Source organism: Phaseolus vulgaris, chromosome 9, assembly GCF_051622355.1.
Source record: "Phaseolus vulgaris cultivar YP4 chromosome 9, ASM5162235v1, whole genome shotgun sequence".
Lineage (NCBI taxonomy): Eukaryota > Viridiplantae > Streptophyta > Magnoliopsida > Fabales > Fabaceae > Phaseolus > Phaseolus vulgaris.
The window spans coordinates 27,909,947-27,933,347 of NC_143506.1; the positions used below are offsets into that span (position 1 = coordinate 27,909,947).

Below are 23,401 nucleotides of genomic sequence, written 5' to 3' on the forward strand. Positions count from 1 at the left end.
GTTAATATAAAATATTTTAATATTTCAATTGATATAAAAATTTGTTTATTATATAAATAAAACTGATGAATTTATTATAAGTATTAAAAGGTTTAGACTAATAATAAAAGATAATTTCGTCTGAAAATAAAGAGGAAAAATATATTTAATCTAAATTTTTAAGAGTAAAAATATTTTTTTTTTTAACATAATTAAAATGTAGTGAGATTTTTTATAGTAGGATTTCTCTATTTAAGATTTTACATAAAGACAATTATTTGGGGGCATAACTAAAAAGTTAAAGTAGTTTTATTCTCTGCGTCATAAGTTCACAAGTTCTTTTCGAATTCTTCCAGGACATTGTATGGAATAAATATAATGGGGTCATCTAGAATATGAAATTCTTGCCACATGCTAGTTAGTGAGAAAACCTAATATTTCAAAATGTGGTCATAAAGTTGCGTTCATATTTATAAGTTTAACACGTTACTTAGCCTTTATGGATTTATATTATGCTTTCGTGTGTTTTAATTCATATCCCATGAACAAAATACTGGTCTCACCTTTTGATGCAATATAAAAAATATTCATAATTTCAATATTACCTTTTCTATATATATTGTTTTGGCAAATGATAGATGACTTTTAGTTCCGATTATCTAGCCTTTATTATGATATAAATTTAGTATATATACATAAATTATTTTGGATGAGTTGAAATTGAAAAGAAAAAATAATATATAAAAAAAATTAATTAATTAATTAATGTTTTTATATTATGTGGTTTGAGTTTTTTTTATTCTTCAAACTTTTTCTCTTCTCTCATAGATAGTTTTGAGATTGAAGAGTGTGATGATGTTTACGTTAAGGTTAAGATTCACGTGATGATAGATACAAATAATAATGACTTTACCAAAAAATAGAGTTACTCAAAATAAAGTGAAGAGAGAGATTGAAAATGAAGGTTATTTTATTTTTGATATGAGAGATTTGATGTGAGAACCGATTGAGTGTGAGAGTATACTCTTTCTTTCTTTTGTTGTTACCTTAAAATAAAGAATTAAGGGAAAAGTAGAGAAGTTAATTTGCATATAAATTTTTTCCATTAATATTAATTTAAAAAAAAATATTTTTTAAATAATTCATATAAAATGATAAAATATCTCATTTTACTAATAAAATAAGATATATTAAATAAGAGTAAAATCAGAAAAAAAAAATTATATACCAAAAAACGATTATTTAAATAAATTCTCTTTATATACCTGTATAAATATACATTAATATTAAATTTTTAATTTATATACTAAATTATATTAAGGTTTTAATGTCTGAATTATATTTAATACCTAAACTGTATATACTTAATTACTCAGATAAATTTAAAATAAAAAAAAGTCAAATGATTAGGTATAAATTAATGTATATATACGCATATAATAATTCACATGCATACTCATGAATATGGTGTATTACTGATATCTGGCAGCTCTTACATTTTGATTTCCATTTTCTTTCATTCCTTTACATATAAAATTATAATTCCAAATTTTTTATAATAACACTACAAGAAAATCATGAAATGGAAACCAATTTTTAGAAATCAAAATAATTAGTTGCAATAGTAATTAAATTATAGTTCATTCTAGAAACTTAAAAAAAAAAATTGGTTTCTAAATTAGTTTTTATTATTGTTAAATAGTTTCTAAATTGGTATCTCATTAGTAACAAAGGTTTTAACTACCAATTATTTAGTTTCTAAATTTGGTACCAAAAGTCTTGGTTACTAATTAGATACCAATTTAGAAACTATTTAACAATAATAGAAACTAATTTAAAAACTATTTTTTTTTTAGTTTCTAAAATGGTCTCTAATTTAGTTACTATTGCAACTAATTATTTTGGTCTCTAAAAATTGGTTTCTATTTCATGATTTTCTTCTTGTGTGATAGGTACAAACTTTAGAATCTAATTAGATAATAGTTTAGAAACTATTTATTAATAATATAAATTATTTTAGATATCAATAATATTTTTAGTCTCTTAAATAATATGTAATTTAGTTAACATAGTGGCTAATTATTTAGTCTCTATTTAATTATTTTCTTGTAGTGTCATATCTCATAGATGAGAGTTACTTGACTAATTGTCGCCTAACGTAAGCAATGTAAAAGAATTCAAAAGGGAAACATGGACTTACAATATGCAAATCCATAAGTTGTAATAATTTTTATCTTTTTCTTCAATTCCTAGTGCGTGTAACAACATAAGACCAAATGAAATAGACAAAGTCATATTTTGTGAACTTATATACTCTTATTAATAACTCATTACAAATAATAATGACAAAAAATAAAATAAACCCTGAAACTACTAACCTGGTAAGAGAGCATAAGTTGTGGAGGAACTCAGGAGCTTCGAAGGTGGCGCATAGCTGCAATGGCGAGGTAAAGACGCCTAACAGTTTCAAACTCTATAACTCAACTCGTTTTATACTGAAAATGGTGAAAAACGAATGAAGAAAGCACATAAACTATGGAAAACAACATAAAAACAATAAGGAAAACACATTACAAGCATTGAGAGAAAAATGAAAGTGGTAGAGAAGATAACAATGAGAATAGCAAAGAAGAAAGTGTGAAGGGAAAAATGCCTGTTGGGAGAAATAAAAAGCCATATAAACGACGATTATGACCCAATAATCATAGTTTATATGGAATACTAAGGTATAAATGACGGTTGCCACAAAAACTATAGTTTATAGTGTTCACAATAGATGACAGTTGCCCACTAAAACTGTTGTTTATATCTTTTTTTCCAAATAGGGGACGATTGTAATTATAATCATCACCTATATGTTTCTTTTATTTACAAAATTTTCACCACTTTTTTTAGACGAAGCTTCCGTTTGAATCGTTGTCTATAAACATCGTCAAACCTCCTTTTTGCACTAGTGAATGGAAATCATTTCATGCTTTACACTCCATTCTTTGTAACTTTTCCATTTTACTTATTTTGATAGTCTCAAATTGTTATCAATTTTTCATACTTACTCTGCTTCCCATGATCTTCTTTCCCTTATTTGATTAAGTGTTGTTGTCATAAAAGCTACTCTGGTATGGTATTGTCTATGTCGGTCTAAAAGCTACTCTGGTATAGCTGTTGTTTAGCTTCATGGGGCAACCTTTTCTGTTTGTGGTTATGCTTGCTTGTTTTGATGTAATTTCATTAAGTGTTGGTGTCGAGGGGTTTAGGTGTTGATCAAGTGCTGATGCTTGTTAAGTTGTTATTGGATATGATCATGTAGGTAAGCCATAAGGGAGTTCTTCTTAGCTCTATGAAGAAGGCAACTTTTGATTTTTTATATGGGTTGGGATACCCCTGAAGTATCCCAGTTTATTCAATTTATCTCTTGCTGATAAAAAAAAAAAATGTTGTTGTCATCTTATATTTGAGTTCAAAAGAAGGATCTAATATATTCTTGGATTTTTCTCAAATACGTAGTTTATGTTATTCATTTTGAGCACGTTCATGAATCCTAAAGATTCCTTTTGCATCTCTAGTTGTATTATATTGCTTATTTTGCCCTACAATTGTTAGATAAAACCATTGTTCACTAGGTTTCATACTCGGATTTGTATTTCATCTAAACATTTTTCTATTTTCTCCCTTATGTACAACTAAACTATGGCGTATGCTACTACTAACGTGGAACAAAAAAAACATCCTGCATCTCTTTCCTTATTTTTCTAGGATGAGATTTTTATGTTATTTGTACTCCATAGGCTTAGAGGGAATTCACATACTACATCCTTAAAGTTACAATTGGAGTAGTTTTTCTGACTTGAAGACTGTTGGTATTTTAGAGGGACCTTTATAATTATGTCTACTAAGTTGATGGGTATTGAGAATCACTACAAATTATTCCCTCTATATATACATTCTCCTTCATGTAGATTGACGCATTAGCCTGATTGTGGCATAAATAGAGGTAAGAGAAATGAAAAAAGAAATTACCATTGGATCCACACCATTCTCATGATTTTAATTTGACTTATGTTTGGGGACAAAATAATGTCAACATGTTAAGTAAGTCAAATTGATGTATGCCATTTTCTATTCAAAATTCACTATAAGAAAATTTCGAATTATATACGGATTATTACATACGAATTAAAATTCGTATGTAAAGTGTATTAATAATACTAAGTATAATAAAAATCATAATATGATCAAAGAATTTGTCTAGTCTAGTGATTAATGTTTATTTGGTCTCCAAAATGATTTGGCTTCGAGTTCTTTTTTTATTTCCTTTTGCATCCGTTCAGAATCTCCATAATCGATGTTAAACTTTCTAGTTATGTTTGTGTCGGAATACCGATTCTAATAATATTTTGTGTTTTGGCCCACACTATAATTTGATCTCTAATTCATTGCATTTATAGTAAGTTTAATTAAAACTATACGTTTTAATTGATTAAAACAGTATAAAAATGAAGTTCAACAACATTTTAATAAGTTAAAATACACTACAATCGGTTAAAATAACCTAAGTTGTCTTTTTAAAGATTTTAATCATTTAAATAATATTTTAATCGGTTAAATACAACAACTTTTGGTTCTCAATAAAACTTTCGATATTTTATCAAAGGAAGAAATGCGTTTAAGAATTTTAAAAAAGGGAATCCACGTTGATGAATTTCTGAACGCAACGTCAGAGAATGAGCCATTTGTTTGAAAGGAAGATCAGTTTTGGATTTGCACGCATCGTACATACAATTCTGATAGGTTAGATGGAGATTGCACCAAATGAACTAGTTATTATTAACTATAGCATAATTAAAATTAAAAACTCAGAAAATTTTGTGTGCGTCTATCACGAATCATTGCCTTTCATAGAAGGAAACTACGTACTTTCATCGAACTTCTTATTCTTAAATTTTACTCTGATATATAGTATTAACAATATCTTCAAAATCAAACCCGCACTTGAGAAGACATTCAAGATTTTGAATGACAAAATTATGGAAACGTATCATATTTCCAATTCTCCAAAACTTTTTTAGAAATCCGTCTCAGTTTCTTTGGAAAGTATATATTGTTATCATTATCAAAATGAGTTTATGATTGTAGTTAAAAGAATCTTTTCCAACAGTGATTATTTGGTCAGAACTTGAATGAAAAATAAATCACCATGCATGCAGATTTACACAGACATATTAATTAACATAGGTTTATTGATAAATAACGACATATGGTTTATAACATCATGGGTAGCTAAGCAGGGATTTATTTAATACAAAAGCACACTAGTGGTGATTTTGATGTACTAGGTTAGGTGACCTGCTAGCAGTTCATAGTCACATGAGAAGACCTCGTAGGTTTCTTGCATTTCTGCAACATTCAATACCTTGGAAGGTATCGATCAGTGCCATAAGCCATTCTATTCTCTTCGTAGATAACTTCACCCATGCGCCTCTCAGGAACTTCGTACTCCACCACCTTCACCACCTCACGAGTCTCAGGGTGGCGCTGGTGGTGGTGGTGGTGGTGAGATCCCCCAATCACACTGTCCTCATAAACAACCTTCTCTGTGAACTCACGGTGGGCATTGGGGTGGTGGTAATTGCCCATCATTGGTGTATGTGTTGAATACTCAACAAAAGGCTCTCTCTCATATCCTGAAACACGGGTATACTCCATCTTTAGATTAGTTTGTGTTGATATCACAACTCACAAGTGATTAATGGCACAAGAACGAGGTTGAGATTTGGTTGGTGGGGTATTTATACACACCATATTCTGCCCTACTTTCTTTATTCTCAACATTAAAGTTGAATCTAATTCCTTCTAAACAATATGTTGCTTAAAAGTTTAGATTCTTTGGTGTGATATGCCCATGACATGTGAATTGCTCTAAAAGTAATAATTGACATGCACTAATACTTTTTTAGAAAATCAACACTACATTGTCTTCAACTTTCAAATTTCATAAAAAGAATTATTAAATATTTAAAAACAAAAAATAATTAGTTGTTATATTAATTAAGTTAAATATTATTTTATAAATTAAAAAAATTATTGATATTTAAAATAATTTTTATTATTAATAAAAGTTTATAAAATAATTTATAAATTAATATTATTAACTAGTTATTAATTATTTTATATTATAAATTAGATTTAAATTAGTCACTAATTTAGAATTTAAAGCAGCTATTAGCTAAATCTTAGTAATTATATTAAATATTAATTTAAAAATATTTTATAAATTCTATTAATAATAAAAACTATTTTAGATATTAATAATTTTTTAATTTATAAATAATATTTAACTTAATTAATATAATAATTAATTGTTTTTTATTTAAATTAATTGATATTTAATTGTTTTTAATAATGTTTCTTAAAATAAATATAATTATATATAAGTATTGTTAATAAAAAGATAAAATCTTATTAAAAGTAATTGATTTTTCTGTAGAGATAGATCATATATCAAACATGCTACTGGTGACACAGGTCTAATCTGTCTTTTAAGAAAATAAAAAGTTAAATTTAAAGCTCTTATTATATGTACTTTTTTTTCATTACTTTTATTGCTTTTAAAAAGTTAAAATATGTCTGTTATTATTGATATTTTATTTTATAGATTTAATTTCTCTAGAACTAATAAAAAATTAGTATTCAAATAAAATTTAAAATAATTTTTAAACTAAAATTATCTATTTAAATAATTTTATACCTTTTCTTTTTCTATTTATATACTTTTTTTCAGGTGGATCAAAATTTCGATTTCATTTTTAATTGGAGATTCATCTCCATTCATTTTAGAGGAGCTAGTTCCAAATAAACCAAGTTTATTCGTTTTGCCATCCTACTATAATATAACAAAAAATAAACGTCTAAAGTAGATATATTTCTAAGTCTTAACCTAGTTAAAATACGGGGAATTTTATAGAAGATTTTCCGTATTTGAAGAACTTTTTGTAGAATAAAAATGGAGACGTGGAAGTATTATTTGGCGTATAGCGAAAAGATTTAAGCTACTATATTCGCTAAAAGGAAATATGCAAATTCTTTCCAAATTCCTCACGCGTAGTGCTTGAAAGTAATATCATGGGACCATTCGAGTATAGAATTATAGGCACGTGCAAACCACTCACAAAAGCCTAATTCAGAAAATGTCTTCAATGACAAAAGATACTAGAAAAGATATAATTCACAAAAATTGATGCCATTATTTCACCAACTTGACTTCCGATGTATAATTCCTAGCAAAAGTTTAAGATGTTACATAATAGTTATTTATTACACTATATAATAAATAGACTAAAATTATAATTCAATTAATTTTAAGTTTAATTTAACTTTATAATATTAATTTATGAAATAAATTTATATTAATTTATATATTATAATTTAATAATATTTCTAATCGATTTCAAGGTAAAGTGTGTAATAAAAAGTTCAAAAGGTCGAGTATGGAAGAAATTTTTTTAAGGTAGAGTGTGGATAAAAGAATTCAAATATAGTGTGTGAAATAAAGGAAAAACATAAAAGAACTAACTAGATCTAAAATGGTACTAAAACTAGTGATATAATCAAAATCACATCAAAATAAAAAATAATGTCATTTAAATAAAATTGAGCACATATCATAATAGCAATAACAACCTATACCACCAACTGTTGCATAATCTAAGATTTGACCTTCTTTGGAGAAACTTATGCAACAACTGATTATGAACACCATGAATTTTCAACAAAGAATAGAGGCTACCACCAAAATTTGGAAAATCAAATGGGTTAGATGGCAACCAGCTTGAATCATTTTCAATCTTAGGACTCTAAAATTTCCAACCTAGACGATCACAAATCCAAAGAATGTAAGTGCCACCACTCTAAGATCAGGTAAAAATGTCTAAATGCCAGATCAAATTTTTGAATAGGATGTTTAGACAACATCAGTTGCAGATAGTTTGATCAAACAATCTGATTATAAATGATCTATCTAGATCATCTAATGGGTCGAATGCCTTTTCAATAAAGTGTAATGCACACAAAAAAAAATCTAGTAAGCCTGAGCAACCATTTATGCCTTTTCCATTCCCTATAGAGCTATTCTAAAGAGTAAGAAAATGGAAGAGTCTGATAAAGAAATTATGGAAACTTTCAGGAAGGTAAATGTGCTCTCATAGGAAGCATGTAAAGGTAACACTACAAGAAAATCATTAAATAGAAACCAATTTTATAGACAAAAAATAATTAGTTGCTATATTGACTAAATTAGAGATCATTTTAGATACTAAAAAATGATTGGTTTCTAAATTAGTTTCTATTATTGATAAATAGTTTCTAAATTGGTATCTAATTAACTACCAAGGTTTTTGCTACCAAATTTAGAATCTCAATAATTGGTAGTTAAAACTTTGGTAGCTAATTAGATACCAATTTAGAAACTGTTTATCAATAATAATAACTAATTTAGAAACTAATAATTTTTTTAGTCTAATGGTATCCAATTTAGTCACTATAGCAACTAATTATTTGTTGTCTCTAAAGTTGGTTTCTATTTAATGATTTTCTTGTAGCGTAATGAGAGGGTAACATGGTAAGGAATGTCTCTGCACTCATTGAGAGACATGTGGCCACTATATCTGAAATATGCAAGGACCAAAGAACCTTCTCCATTGCCTACATCATAAGTAGTACAAAGTTTGATAATGCCATGTTTGATCTAGGAGCATCTATAAATGTTATGTCTTTATCTATTTTCACTTATTTTTCTCTTGAACCTTTGCAAACTATAAGTGTTGTAATCCAGTTGGTCAATAGGAGCATTGTCCACCCTACAAGACTAGTAAAACATATGCTAGTTAGAGTTAATGACCTTGTCTTTCTTGCAGAGCTTTACATACTGAATATGGAAGGAGGAGATATGCCAACTGAAGTAGCAACCACCGTTATTTTTGGCAGACCCTTCCTAAAAATAGTTAGGACAGAGATTGATGTGCAAGTAGACACACTTATTATGGAGTTTGTAGATAGTCTAGTACAGTTCAACATCCTAGATGCTATGAAACATCTAGTTGAGGACTATTCTATGTATCATCTTGACATACTTGATGACATTGTAGATGATTCTGGCTTAGAACTTCTAGGAGATTTTAATCTAATTGATTGTACAAATGCAAAGATAGATATGTTTAAATCGTCTGACAATGCAAATTCCAATAATAGTAGTGATGCAGGTTCTGATATTAATGCACTAGTAAAAGTCATTAAGCCATAATGCACAAACGTGTATGATTATGCAAAATTACAAGTTGTTGAAGTATCTCTCAGCATTAGATTGTTACTTTTTATCATCTAGCCACCATCACTAGAACTGAAGTCATTCCTTGCCCACCCCAAATATGCTTATCTAAAAAATGGTAGAAGCTTCCAATGATTATTTCTACTACTTTTTCTAATGATCAAGAGATGAAACTGCTGGTAGTGATTGGAGAACAAAAGAAAGCCATTGGTTGGACGCTTGTAGATATTCTAGGTATTAACCCTTCCATGTGTATGCATAGGATTTTGCTAGAAGAGGGAAAAAATTATGAGACAACCTCAACACAAACTTAATCTAGATTCTTAACATGGTTAAGAAAGAGGTCACCAAGCTGCTGCAAGTTGGTATCATCTACCCCATATTTGACAGTACTTGGAAGTAGTGCTCAATAAATATGGGATAACAATGGTGAAGAATGAGAGCGACGAACTGATCCTAATGCAATCCTAACTTATTTTGGCTTCTTCTTTGTTGTAGTTTTGTATGTTGCGGAAGAATGGACTTGAAAGTGACATCAATGACCGAATTGAAGTGTGGAGAAAATGAAATGAAGAGGAGAGGTAGAGACTTAGAAGAGGTGTGACCAACTTTTAAGAAGATTCAATCAAAACACTAATAGAAGTGCAAATCTGAGAGTGATTGAAGACAAATGAGCTAACAACTTGGACAACCTTTCATTATCAATTCAAATCTGATTTACAAGGGGGCTAACACTTGTATTTATAGTGCTATGGGCAACCAAGGTGCAAGCTTTAACCCTAAAAACTCTCCACTCATAGAAAACACTTCATGTTTTCTATTTGCACTCTAGTAATTTATTTGTGCACCTGATGGTCTAGAGTTGCATTGGATATATAAAAAAAGATCTCAAACACGAGTAAAAGAATATTATTGTATGGTATTAATATTCTTATTAAGAGAAGGAAAAGGAGAAAAAAAAATTGATAGAAAGAAAGATATAACATGTTTGGCCAAGTTTGTTTATAAGTAAATTATAAGATAAAAAAAAATAAAAGAAATGTTTTAATAAATGAAAATAATTTATATACAAGTTAAAATTAAAAATTTAAAGAAATTAGACATATATAATAATTTGAACTATTAATTTTTATAATTATTGTATATAAGTGTTTATAGAACATTTGGCCGAATTTTTTAACCTAATCCCATGATTCATGCAGCAAATCTCTTTTGAAGATAAAATTTTATGTTAGTTTTTTATTGTAAAATATAAAAATAAAAGAAAATGGTACCACTGTTTTTGGTTTTGGTCATTATCATTAATAGCATCATCATCCATGATTGATATTCTTCTATCACTGTTGTCAATTTGTTCTTACCATTGTTGTTTTGGAGTATCCATGGAGCATCCTTATCATTGGTATCATCCAACCACCTATGATCTTCAATCACCACTACTTTTGGAACACTCTTCCAATCACAATCATCTCTCTAATCTCTTTTGCCCTCTTCTCAATTTCTCCATTAGCATCTTCAATCACTGTTACCTTTGACATCTTCCTCTCACCACTCACATCCTCAACCATTCACCTCTTCTTTCAATTCAAATTTCTCATTTTAAGGATTTTTTAATCATTAATTTCAGTTATCACAAAAGTTTAAATTAAAATTAAACTTATAAAATGCAATTACATATTTATTATTCAAAGACAAAGCTTCCACAAATGAAGTTAGATTCTTTCCTAGCCAAAAACATCACAAAACCTGTTGCAACATGAGTAGTGTAATACACCTTCCAAAACCCAGTTTGTTTTCATTATTTTATCCTTTTGTATATTTATCATTTCATTTCTTTTCTTTTCTTGTTTCCTTAATTTCAAAAAGGCATTTGTTTTCTAGCAAAATTTATTTTCCACCAATCTTCTTTTCAAGTCCATTCACTTCCTGCACTTTATCTTTGATGCTCTTAAATTTACTTTTTGTTTAGCTTGTATAGATTTCAACTTTTACTAATCACTTACATTTAGCATCTTTATTTATCTGTCAATTACTTCTTTCCACTAATTTATTTTTTTTTATAAATTTTTATATTCTATATTTTTACATTCAATATATAAATACTATTTACTTGAAAAAAAAAAAGCAAATGAGGAACGCGTTCTTTTATATTAAGTGCGAAGACTTATAAAATACCGATTTGCAGGAAAAAAAATTCCCTGCAGAAAAAATAAAAAAACTTAAAAAACATCACATAATATATATTAAAAATTATATTTCTTCTCAATTATTTCTTTCAATATATAAAATGATAAATTTCAATATAAAATAAAAATATTAAATATATTTATAATAAATAAATTATATATATTTATAATAAATAAAATATATATATAATAAAAAAATAGTTATGTTATAAATTATAATCTTAAAAATAATATTAATAAAAATATATTTTTTCAAATAATAATAAGAATAATAAAATCATAAATAATAATATTAATAAATAAATAAATAAAAATTAAAAAGTTAGAAATAATTAAAAAAAATATTAATAATAATATTTATAATAACAATAAAAATTATAATTTATTATTTTTATTTTTATAAAAATATTTTATTATAACTTGTATCATTTTTAAGAGTCTACCTAAGTAACGTTTCAATCTCAGTAGTAAAAGAACTTCTTATGTGTCTTATTTGCTAGTTAGCACGTGATTTATGAAAGTTAGTTACAATAAGTATGTTATATAATTAGGAATCTATATTAGTATTTTTGTCAACTGAGTTATTGTTCAACTATGTAACAGAAAACTATTAGTTGAGTGAGAGTTCATTAAGAGAAAATTTGAGTTGTAATACACTTTTGGTAGTAAATTTTTTCGTTGATGTAGATTAAAATTCGTTAACACTTCAATTAAACTATGTTATTTTTGTGTGATTCTTCCTTGTCCTTCCTCCATTTACATTTTAGCTATTTTCTTTTACGAATTTTTTGTTATCATTTTATTTTTTGTGTGGTAGATAGTTCTATAGTAGATTTGTTTTGAGCTATTCCACAACAAACTAGTATAGTGAATGTGGAATTCAATTATCATGACTTCTGCAAAGTATGAGGTTGAGAAATTCACTGAGTTGAATGATTTCAGATTATGACGGTTGAAGATGTGTGCTATTTTGTTTCAATAGGGTCTCTTTGAAGCTTTGCAAGGAGAATACAAGCTTGATGTAACCATAACAAAGAGTTGTTGGAGAAAGCTCACAACGCGATTGTTCTCAGCCTTAGTGACTAGGTGTTGATGCAAATCTCAAAGCAACGATGGACAAAGCTTGAGAGCTTGTGCATGACAAAACCTCTGGTGAACCATATGTATTTGAAGTGTTGTACTCATATAAGATGAGTAGTATAAAGAAAATTAACGAACAAATGGATGAATTCAACAAGTTTATTCTTCATCTGAAGAATATTGACATTTAAATTAAAGATGGAGATCAAACGTTGTTATTGTTGTTGTGTTCTTTGCCTAAGATACACGATCAATTCAAAGAAAACTTTTTGTATATCTCTCTCATGAGGAGGTTTACGCTGCATTGAGCTGGAAAGAGTTGAACGAGAAGTTTGATGAGAAGGCGTCCAATGCTAAAGATGACCTTGTAAAAGGAGGAAGATTGTATACTAGGGATAACGATGGAGTTAGAAGGAGTTGAAAGTCAAAGACTCGTGAAGGGGGATTTATATCGTTTATTAGATGTTATTATTAAAAGAAGGATAGTCACATCATAAAGTTATATCCACAGATATAGAAGAAGAGTAACATCTTTGACATACCATCAGGGTGTAGTAGACATCTGGTCAAGATAGATCATCTACGTCTTGTGAAGCAACTTTGGTAGAAAACAATTATATATCATCAAAAGTCCTCATGGTGTCAAGCAATATTGGTGATTGTGAATGGGTAATGGACTCAGGATGTTCATTCCATATGACACCTAGCCATTTATGGTTTCTGGAGTTTACATAACTTGAAAGGGGTGTAGTTCTCTTTAGTGATAACAAGTTTTGTAAGATAACTGGAGTTGGAATCGTTAAGTTTCCTTTGCATGAGAGAATTAAGAGATTGCTTGAAGATGTTAGGTTTTTACGTAGCTTGAAACATAACCTAACATTCCATGGTGAGCTTGAAAATAACGGATATGTGTTTAAAGATGAACGGGAGTGTTGAATGTGTTGAGGGAATCTATGGTAGTGATTAAGAGTGTGAGGAAGAATGACTCGTATACCTTGAAAGATATCGTAAGAGTGTACTGCTGAGAAGACAATCTTGTCTAAGACTGATATATGACATAGAAGGTTAGGTCATGTAATTGAGAAAAACTTAGTTGAGATGAAGAAGCAAGACTTGTTTGGAAGTGACAAAGTCTAGAAAATTTGTTTTAACATATGATAGTAGAGGAAGAAGAAAACTCTTGATTACGTTTATGCTGACCTTTGGGGACCATATTCCACTCTATCACACTATGGTGTTAGATATTTCCTTTTGATAGTTGATGATTACTTAAGGAAGTTATAAGTCTATCCTCGAATGACCAAGGATGGGGTCTTTGAGAATTTTAAAAGTTGGAAGCATCTGGTTCAAAACTAAATCAGTAAGACGGTGAATAGGTTCAAGGCTAATAATGGTCTTGAAGTTTGTCCAAAATTGTTCAACAACTTCTATGCAGAGAATGGCATAGTACGACACCAGACAACTGTAGGGACGCCTTAATATAATGACCTAGCGTAAAGATTTAATAGGATTGTTTTGGATTGAGTGAGATGCATGTTGTTGAGTGTTGGAGTTCCAAAGGATTTTTGTGTTAAAGATACTACTACTACTACTACTACCTACCTGATCAATAGATGTTCCTAAATAATAGTTGATATGAAGACTCTTGAAGAAATTTAGTCAAGACATTCTCCCAACCTTGGAAATTTACTAATCTTTGGTTGTGTTTCTTATTCTCACATAAAGGAAGGAAAACTAGAAGCGTGACGTTAAATGCATGTTTGGATATCCAAAAGGTGTGAAAGGATATCCCTCTTGCTGTCTTGAGTCAAGTTCAAGAAGTGTATCATCATCTGAGACACTGTCTTCAATGAAACTAAGATGCTCATAAGCTAAGAGTTTCAAAATGTGAGCTTCAGAGTAATTGTGATGGTGAGATGGCAAACATTTAGGTGGATTCTGATAAGTGAGAAGTGTTTAATGAAGATATACACTTTGAGGAATATAGATGAGAAGCATCTTATGAAGACAAACACTTTGGTGCATTTGATGAAGAAAGATGCTTTAATGTTTCTGATTAAAGACATACATGTTGATGATTACAGACTTTCTAAAAGACATAAAAAGGAGAATGATCATAGCTCCATAAAAGTATGGCTTCTTAGTAGTTGTTAGTGAGGTGTTAGAAGATTAACCTTCCAGTGTATCCTCTACATTAGCAAGTAAGGGGAAGACTCAATGGTTAGACATCATGAATGAAGAAATGAAGTTGTTTCATCTAAAATAATACCTAAACTCTTGTTCGTATACCTTTGGGTTATAAGTTGGTCAGTTGTAAATGGATTTTCAAACCTAAATATGGTAATCCAGGAACTAATCAATGAGAATTTAAAGTGAGATTGGTGTTGGAGGCTTAATTCAGAGAGTAGAAGTTTATTGTAATGATGTTTTCTCTTTGGTCATAGAACACATCCATACTAGTGTTGTTAGCTATGATTGTTGAGCTTAACTTTGAGTTGTAATAAATGGATGTTAATAATATATTTTTATATGGAGACTTAGAAGAGATCGTCTACATGGAGCAACCAGAAAGATTTGAGGTAGGAGACAAGAAGAATTATATTTGTAAACTAAATAAATCTTTGTATGGTTTGAAAAAATCTCCAACAAGTAATTTGATAAGTTCATTGCTAATGTTGTTTTTGAACATAGAAGTATGATACTTGCATTTACTTTAAGTTACTAGTAGAAGATTAATTGTTTCATAGTATTTTTGTATTTTGAAACATTATGATAGCTAGTAATGGTAAACTTGAGGTTAAGAAGGTTAAGATTGAGTTGAATAACAAATTTGATTTGAAGGATCTTGGGGTTGCTAAGAAGATTATAGAAATTTATATCATCAAAAATATAATTTGAAGCATATGTATGTGTCTTAGGACACCTACCTTAGGAAAATTCTTGCCAAGTTTGGGATGATAAACATGAAACTTGTATCCACACCTATTACTTCTCATTATAAGATGAGTGATGAATAGTCTCTTAAACGGTGGAGAAAATAATTATATGGATGGTATTTCATATGCAAACGTTGTTGGTTATGTAGTATATGCTTTGAAGTCACCTAAAATAACTTATGTTGTGAGTTAAATGTCAAATCTTGGACAATCTCACTAGCAAGCTCTTAAGTGGATTCTTGGTTATTTAGAGGGGGGCCACTTGGAAGAGTTTTAGTTTATGATGTGGCATGCCAGAGACATTTTCATAGAGGATTGTGTCGACTTGAACTATATTGGGTGTTTGGACACAAAAAAATCTCTCACAGGTTATGTGTTTATTACATATGTCACTACAATTAGTTGGAAAGTTAGTCTATAGAAGGTAGTGTTTTTATCAACCATTGGGTAGAGTATGTTGCCATGACTTAAGCAGTGATGGAAGCCTTATGATTTAAAGGTCTAGCTAGAGAGCTAAAGATGAAAATTTAGGTTGTCATTATCTATTATAACAAAGCTATACAATTATCAAATAACCAAGTTTACTATGAAAGAACTAAACACATTGACATCAAGTTGTATTTCATAAGAGAGAAGATTATTCAAGGGTCTGTGAAGGTGAAAAGGGTCACAACATATCATAATTTATATGATATGATTACGAATGTTATGCCAAATAAAAAGTTTTTTCATTGCTTTTATTCGATCCAGTTGATCGGTGATTAAGCATTCAATGGGCTCAGTGGCAGGTAGTGATTCTCATTCATAAGATTTGTATTGAACCAAGATGGAGATTTATGAGTATTGGTTCACTAACATCTTGTTGAGGTTCATAGTTTGTCTGACTATTCCAAATCGTCTAATGGTTTGAGATAGCCTAATGGTTCAAATCCATTTATCTTGACCAGTATGCATGTCTTTACTAGAGCTTTTATTTTTCATAAGATCATCTTATAGCATCAGACGTCTGCTTGCATCAAACTTTAACTTCCTTTTCTACTTGTATCATCACAAGAGTTTCCTAAGTGAGATTTCAAACTCAGTAGTAGATGCACTGTTCATGTCTCTTATGTGCTAGTTTAGGCGTGATTTACAAATGTTAGTTACAATAGTTATGTTGTACAAATAGGAACATGTATGAACAATTTTGTCTATTGAGAGTTGTTGTTCAATTATATAACATAATATTGTTAGTTGAGTGAGAGTTTGTCGAGATAGAAACTTCAAGTTTAATCTTTTTTTTATAGTGAATTTTTCCATGGATGTAGATTGAAGTTTCATGTGTGTGATTCTTCAATTGAATCACATTATTTCATATAAGTGATTCTTCTTTGTCCTTTCGTTATTTACCTTCTAACTAATTGTTTCTTTTGTGGATCCTCTGTTATCGTTTTGTAGTTTTTGTGATAGATGCATCTATAATGAATTTGTTTGAGCTATTCCGTAACAACATGCTAGATCGGGAAAAAAAAGATTTTGTTAGGATTGAGATGCTATAAAAGTTTGATAGTGTATTTAAATAAACTATGCCAAGGAGGTTTTGAGAAGATTTGGTATGATTGAAAGTAACTTAGGGGCAGTTCAACCGTTCTAAAGTCCAAAATGAATAAAAATGGAATAAGAAACTTTATTGATGAAACTTACTATAAATAATTGATTAGTAATTTCACATATTTAAACCAAATACAACGTTTGTTACAAATAAGTAGATATATTGCAAAACTAATAGATATTAAACTATAAGTAACTAAGAACACTTTGATATTTAAAATATATATATATATATATATATATATATATATATAAACTATGAAATTCATTAGAAGGTAGGAGGAGATATCAAGCTATTCACATTTATATCTATTATGTGTTTTTGATAAGTTCAAGTGTTGTTTCATGATGTTAAAAAAACAACTTATTATTAATTAAGGAATTTGAATGAGTTTTTGATAAGTTCAAGTGTTGTTTCATGATGTTAAAAAAACAACTTATTATTAATTAAGGAATTTGAATGAAGAGAAATTTAAGCATTTCCATAGAATATGTACAACTATAATATGGGATAACAAATTAATATAAGATTTCATTTCTTAAAAGATATTTACCAAATAAAGTACAATTGATGAATTAGTTTATTACGAAAGTCAGAATCAAGTAGCACGTGTAATAATCATGCCATTGAAAATGGAAGTTTTTGAAAAACTTCAAAAATTGTTAGGAGTTTGTGATATTTTTGAAATAAAAATTATTTATTTTATAACAACTAGTTTAACACAAGGATATAAGGATTTTATATTTGTTTTTCTGTTGAAATAATATTTTGACTTGCCAAGAGAGTCGTAGACTCTAGAGATATTTATTTGGTTTGTTGTTATGTTTCTTTTCCTTTGTTTATGTTATGAGAAGATTCAAGAGTTATTATCTTTTAGATATTGTGTGCACATGCAAAGATGTAGATTTACTAATTAGCTATTTAAACCAACATTATTGTTAATAATAACACACTTATTCTCTTCCATATTTTTCAATACAAATTCTAAAAAGTTGACGTAAAATATTTGCGCAAATTAAATTTGGTCAATTTTCTTGTCAAACTAAATTGTAAAAGACACTTTTATCCCCTCATTTTGACCACCTTTCTTCTCACCAACTCTTGTCGCATTTTCTCTGCTGACATTTCCACAAAAAATTGCCAAATAAGAATTTATAATTCTTTGATGGTGAGAGTCAACTCGCTTAGACCAAATCATGCAAACAAAAGTGGCACCATCAAATAAGAGTCAATAAATATCAATGAAAACAAACATGAGGCTTCATGTTCCTTCAATTCTTGATGGTGAACCCTATTGTAAAAGAAGAACATTGTTACTTGCCCCTTTACCTATTGTGTGTTTCTTCCTGCAATCTATCAAAACCCTTCCTGCACCTCATCAATTTAAAAAAAAAACATTTTACCCTTTTTTAAATTGACTTCTAGATTATCTTCTCCAGAAGTTTTTTCAGAAATTCTTTTCCAGAATTTATGAAATGTATTCTAGAAAAAAAAATTCAGAAAACATTTTCTAGAGATGAATTTGCAAGATAAGCTTTCCATAACATATATATAATAGGAGGTGTTTTCCAAAATAATTTCCCTTGTGTTCCGAAAAGAGTTTTCTTGATAAAAGTGAATTAGATAGAAGATTTGACCATTTTACCTATTTGATAGGTTGAAGGAAGAACTTTGATCGGGTGCATGAAGAAACACCCTTATCTATGAAGTAGACCAAAGCACTGACTTTGAGATCCAATAGTGAAAAAAATTCTAGATCCCTTGACTTTGGTTAAGAGAAAATAGAAATCACCAAACAGGTGAAACCAATCAAAGGCTATCAAAATACTTTAGTTTTGATCATTTTGTCCAACCATTGCTTTCCTTGGCTGCAATATGAATGCAAGAAACAAAAGCTGATAACTTCATGTGTCCACTGTACCCTTTGGGTTGGCAAGAACCAAAATTCCACATTATAGTCCATGATGGATAAACTCTATGTGCAAATCTGAACAATGCTGGATGACTAGTTAGCTTCAACAGACTGATGTCCTATGCATACATCTACGAGAGATGAAAAAACATGCCAAGTGGGATTGCAGAAAAAAGAACTAAATTTTACTGGAATTGGAAAGGTATTTTTATCTGAACATTTACCCAGTTGTCAAAAGGATCACTTTGGACTAGATTCTATCTAACATTTTTTTGTCATTTTTAACTCAAGACTTGATTTCCAGTTAATAACACTGACTAAAGCAGCAAAGAAAACCATTAGGCTTGACTTCGTCCTTTGCTCTTGGTGTATCGCCTGTGTCATCACGTTTTGCCATTAAGGAGCTAGTTCCGGGAGACTCTGGCGGCAAGACAGTGTTCTCAGAACTGAATATTCTTGAAGGAATCATGGGTTCAGAAGGTGCAACAGTGTAAAGATAATTTAGGAGCATTTGGATTATCTGGGTGAAGTTGGGTCTGGCATTTGGGTCCTCTTGCCAGCATGAAGTAAGAATTAGAGCCAGTTCCTCAGGAAGATTCTCTGCACTTGGCCTTACATTCTGAAACCAAAAGAAGCATTTTAAGTTATCAACTATATGCAGTAGTACAAGACAAATAATATTATATAAAAAGACGTAACAGGCACATGATCTTTTAACCTTAAAGGCTGCAGCATATGCAGCTTGAAGGTTTGACATGCCTTCAAAAGGAACTTTGTTGTGTAAGAGCTCCCACAACACAATTGCAAAACTATAAGCATCAACTTTATGGTTGTAATGCTTTTTCTCCCCTTGCCTCAATGTAACAGTACTATACAACTGCAATTTTTTGTCACTGTAATCAGTCATAGATGGTCATAGATATGGAGAGAGGACAGAGTGCATCTATTAATCAATATACCTCTGGAGCCATCCAGCGGTAGGTTCCTGTTTCAGCAGTCATCATCTCGGTTAATGACTCTTCTCTTGCTAAACCAAAATCTGCTAGCATGACTGTTTTCTGGTCTTCAGTCAACAGCAAGTTATCTATATAGAGGAAAATAAAAGGATCTTCATAATATTCAATATTTAGATGTTCTTCACTATGAAAAGTTTTACAATTGATAAAAGAATACTAGCTTAACAGCTAATAGCATAAGATGAATAAAAATGCTATTTCGTATTGCCATGGAAATTAAGAAATGTTTTCACACAACTACATGACATACTTCCTTTGACTCAAATATAAGCAAAATTAACTAATTTTTGCACTAATTAAGAAAGATAATTAATATCCTTTTAGTATTCTAGTAATCATAGTTAAAAAATAACTTTTTTCCTTAATGGGTCATTTGTTGGAACTTGATATCAAGAATAAAAAAATCATTAAAAATAAAATTTCAATTAATTGAAGGGCATTTTTGGGATGGTATCATTAAAATAGTGAATGTATATTATAGCATATTTGGTAAGGTTTCAGATATTTTTTTATACAAAATAAGTTGTTTCTAAAATAAGCTGGATGTTTGGGATATCTGCTGAAATTTAGTAAAGATTTTCCTAAAAAAAGTTATTTTCATAAATCTGAAAATTTGTAAGTTGGGATTTCTTCTGTAAAATCTGATTTTTTATTCATCCAAATATATTAAATATGTTAAAATCACTTTTCAACAAACTAAGCCAAACAAAAAATAATTTTGTATATAATCAATTATACATATTATTGATTATTAAAATGATCTAATTTTAACAAGTGTCCCAAACAAACACTAATGTATAACGTAATCCCAAGGTTAACAAAAATATAAAAACAATCCATTAGTCCCAACTCCCATTAAAGAAAATGTTGAGGTATATATTATCAATGAGCTAGTCATTCTACATTGGAACACAAAAAAAGTGTTTAGAAACAAAGAACCAATTAAAGCCTGTTCATTTCAGTATAAATTTTAAAAAGACATCATAGAACTTAAACACAGCAGATGTTACAGTATTTGAAGAGGGTGGGGGAGAATTGGAGATAAGCATAGTGCTTAGATAGAATAAGTGAACAATTCCTAGCAATTATCATCATATAAAATAGTGTTGAAACAATTATAAATTAATTTAAATCTTAAATCCCAACGAAGATTTGAAGTCGTATTGCATATGTACATAACTACTGATCAATTCAGTGCCAGTAAAACACAAAGATACACGATGAGAAATACAGTCTTCAAAGTAGTGTCACGTTCACTTTGACTGCTTTGTAAGATGCAACAACCTAATTGAACACTCATTTTATTTCAGTATACGACCTAAAGATCCAATTCTATCTCTCATAACGAACATACTTAGCAATAGCAACCTTAAAAACTGATTGTAACAAATATTCACCAGTTATTTGATTATGTTAAATTTTCTTCCAATAAAAACTATCTGACTTACGGACCAGTTATGAAGAAATGAAGACGTATTTGATAGAGGCATCCAATTAACAGTAAATGGAGACAAGTGAAAATAATGGTTGGGAAAATGAGGATTTGAAACCAAACCATCATGTGATATTCTTTTGAACATAAATTCTATACATATAAAAGGAGAAGAATAATAAAAATAGATTTGAAAAACACACATTAGGGCCAGGCCACTTGCAAATAAAACAAAGAACACATTTGATTATGGAATTTCTTATTTTAGAGGGGTCATAAAGAAGATATAAGAAAAAGATAGAAGTCTTGCCATGAAGAATACTGTTGCAACACCTGTCACGAATTTTCCCAGGAATGCAAATTAACTTAAACTACAATGCATACAAGCAAACATCTACTGGATCTGACTTTAGTTTATTAAAAGAAAGCAAAGCAAATTATTACCAGGTTTGAGATCACGGTGGATGATCCCATGGGAATGCAGGCACTCCATAGCACGTGCAATATCAAGTGCAAAACCAATGGCAACATGTCTATCCAAGCATTTGGGACGCATGTTAAGCAAATACTTACGCAGTGTTCCTCCTAATAGCAGGTCAGTGACTATCACCATTACTGGCTCCTTACAAGCACCAATAAACTGTTGAGAAACAGAGTGGAAATATTTACCATCACTAGTTCAAAACTTGGCATATAAAGTAGTTTTTGTATATTGCACATTGCTTCAACAACGAATACCAGACACAAGAATAAGAATCAGCGAAAGCTTAAACCAAATTCCCACCTTCACCAAGTTCTTATGTTGCACTCTAGACAACATTGCCACCTCCCTTGCAAAACGCCCTTCTCTCTTGGCGATGTCATCCGCAGTTTCTCCCTTGTGTACAATTTTAATGGCAACAGTTTGGTTTTTATATCTGAAACAGCCCAGCAAAAGAATTAGAAGCTGATTGACAAAACTGGAAACTTCGTGAAAAAAATTCAAACCAATTACTCTGATCACAGAAGCATAATTCAGGTCCATTAGTGATTGTTGCAGGAAATGAAGATGAAGGTCAACCCAAGTCCAAATTAAGAAGTAAAATTTTTCCAATCAACACAATAAACTATAAAGCATGAAGCTTTACAAATCAGTAAATAACACACACAATCAATAATTACAAATCCAAAAGCAAATGACATCCAGGTATCAGATATGCAATTTCCCAATAAGTAAAGATAAAAAATTCAACCTTGTGGAGAGGAAATAGGAAATGGGGTTTGAAGATATGAACTTACTTTCCCTCATAGACTTTAGCATGAGCTCCCTCTCCAATCTGTGGCCCAACAAAGAGATGCTTAGGATCAATCAGCCATTTGGGGTCCAATCTGAACTCGTCAACTGAGTAGAACCTAACTCCAGATTCCATTTTTTTTTTCTTTTTCTTGTACAATAATGGGAAGATGTTTTCAAGTGAAATTGTTCATGAGCCAGTTATGAGGCTCCACCTTGGCAGAGTGAAATCAGATGGAAGAGAACCCTAGAAGGGAGCCATTGGAAGAAGGCGGATTTGCAGAGGAAATGAATGGATATGCTGACATGTAACAGAGAACTAAACTAAACATGCTCTGCAGTGTGTTCTGAGGCTCAGAAACCACATCTCAAAAAGTCAGGCCCGGAGATCAAAAACTCAGCAGGGTGATGTTTCACATTTCCTTCGGAGGCAGAAGCATGGAACCCACATGCTTGAGATATAGAGAGAGAAAGAGAGAGTGACCACAAAAGAAAGCAAAGCCCAAAGCCCAAAAAGATATTTTGAAAATTCATGGGGAATAGAGAAGAATCCCCGGAAAGGGGAACATGGAAAAGAACCAATCACCAAGCCCTCAAGTAAAAACTAAAATCCTCTCTCTCTATATATATATATGAAAATCATAGTGAAAAATGGGTTATGGTTTAATTAATAATAA

The 23,401-nt window shown here is 29.9% G+C and overlaps 2 protein-coding genes across 2 annotated transcripts; both read right to left on the reverse strand.

Annotated features, from left to right (window-relative positions):
• Positions 1-5,198: 5,198 nt before the first annotated feature.
• Positions 5,199-5,744, reverse strand: LOC150025238 (uncharacterized). Its single transcript, XM_090295309.1, has one exon. It carries the CDS (start codon positions 5,680-5,682, stop codon positions 5,383-5,385), a length of 300 nt encoding a protein of 99 aa, XP_090151435.1. The 5' UTR covers positions 5,683-5,744; the 3' UTR covers positions 5,199-5,382.
• A 13,422-nt stretch (positions 5,745-19,166) lies between these two features.
• Positions 19,167-23,323, reverse strand: LOC137821197 (serine/threonine-protein kinase STY13). Its single transcript, XM_068625672.1, has 6 exons — positions 22,730-23,323; positions 22,236-22,368; positions 21,896-22,091; positions 19,963-20,087; positions 19,722-19,880; positions 19,167-19,622 (listed from the first exon to the last, which is right to left on the reverse strand). The coding sequence occupies exons 1-6, from the start codon at positions 22,858-22,860 to the stop codon at positions 19,308-19,310; spliced, it is 1,059 nt and encodes a 352-aa protein (XP_068481773.1). The 5' UTR covers positions 22,861-23,323; the 3' UTR covers positions 19,167-19,307.
• Positions 23,324-23,401: the final 78 nt, after the last annotated feature.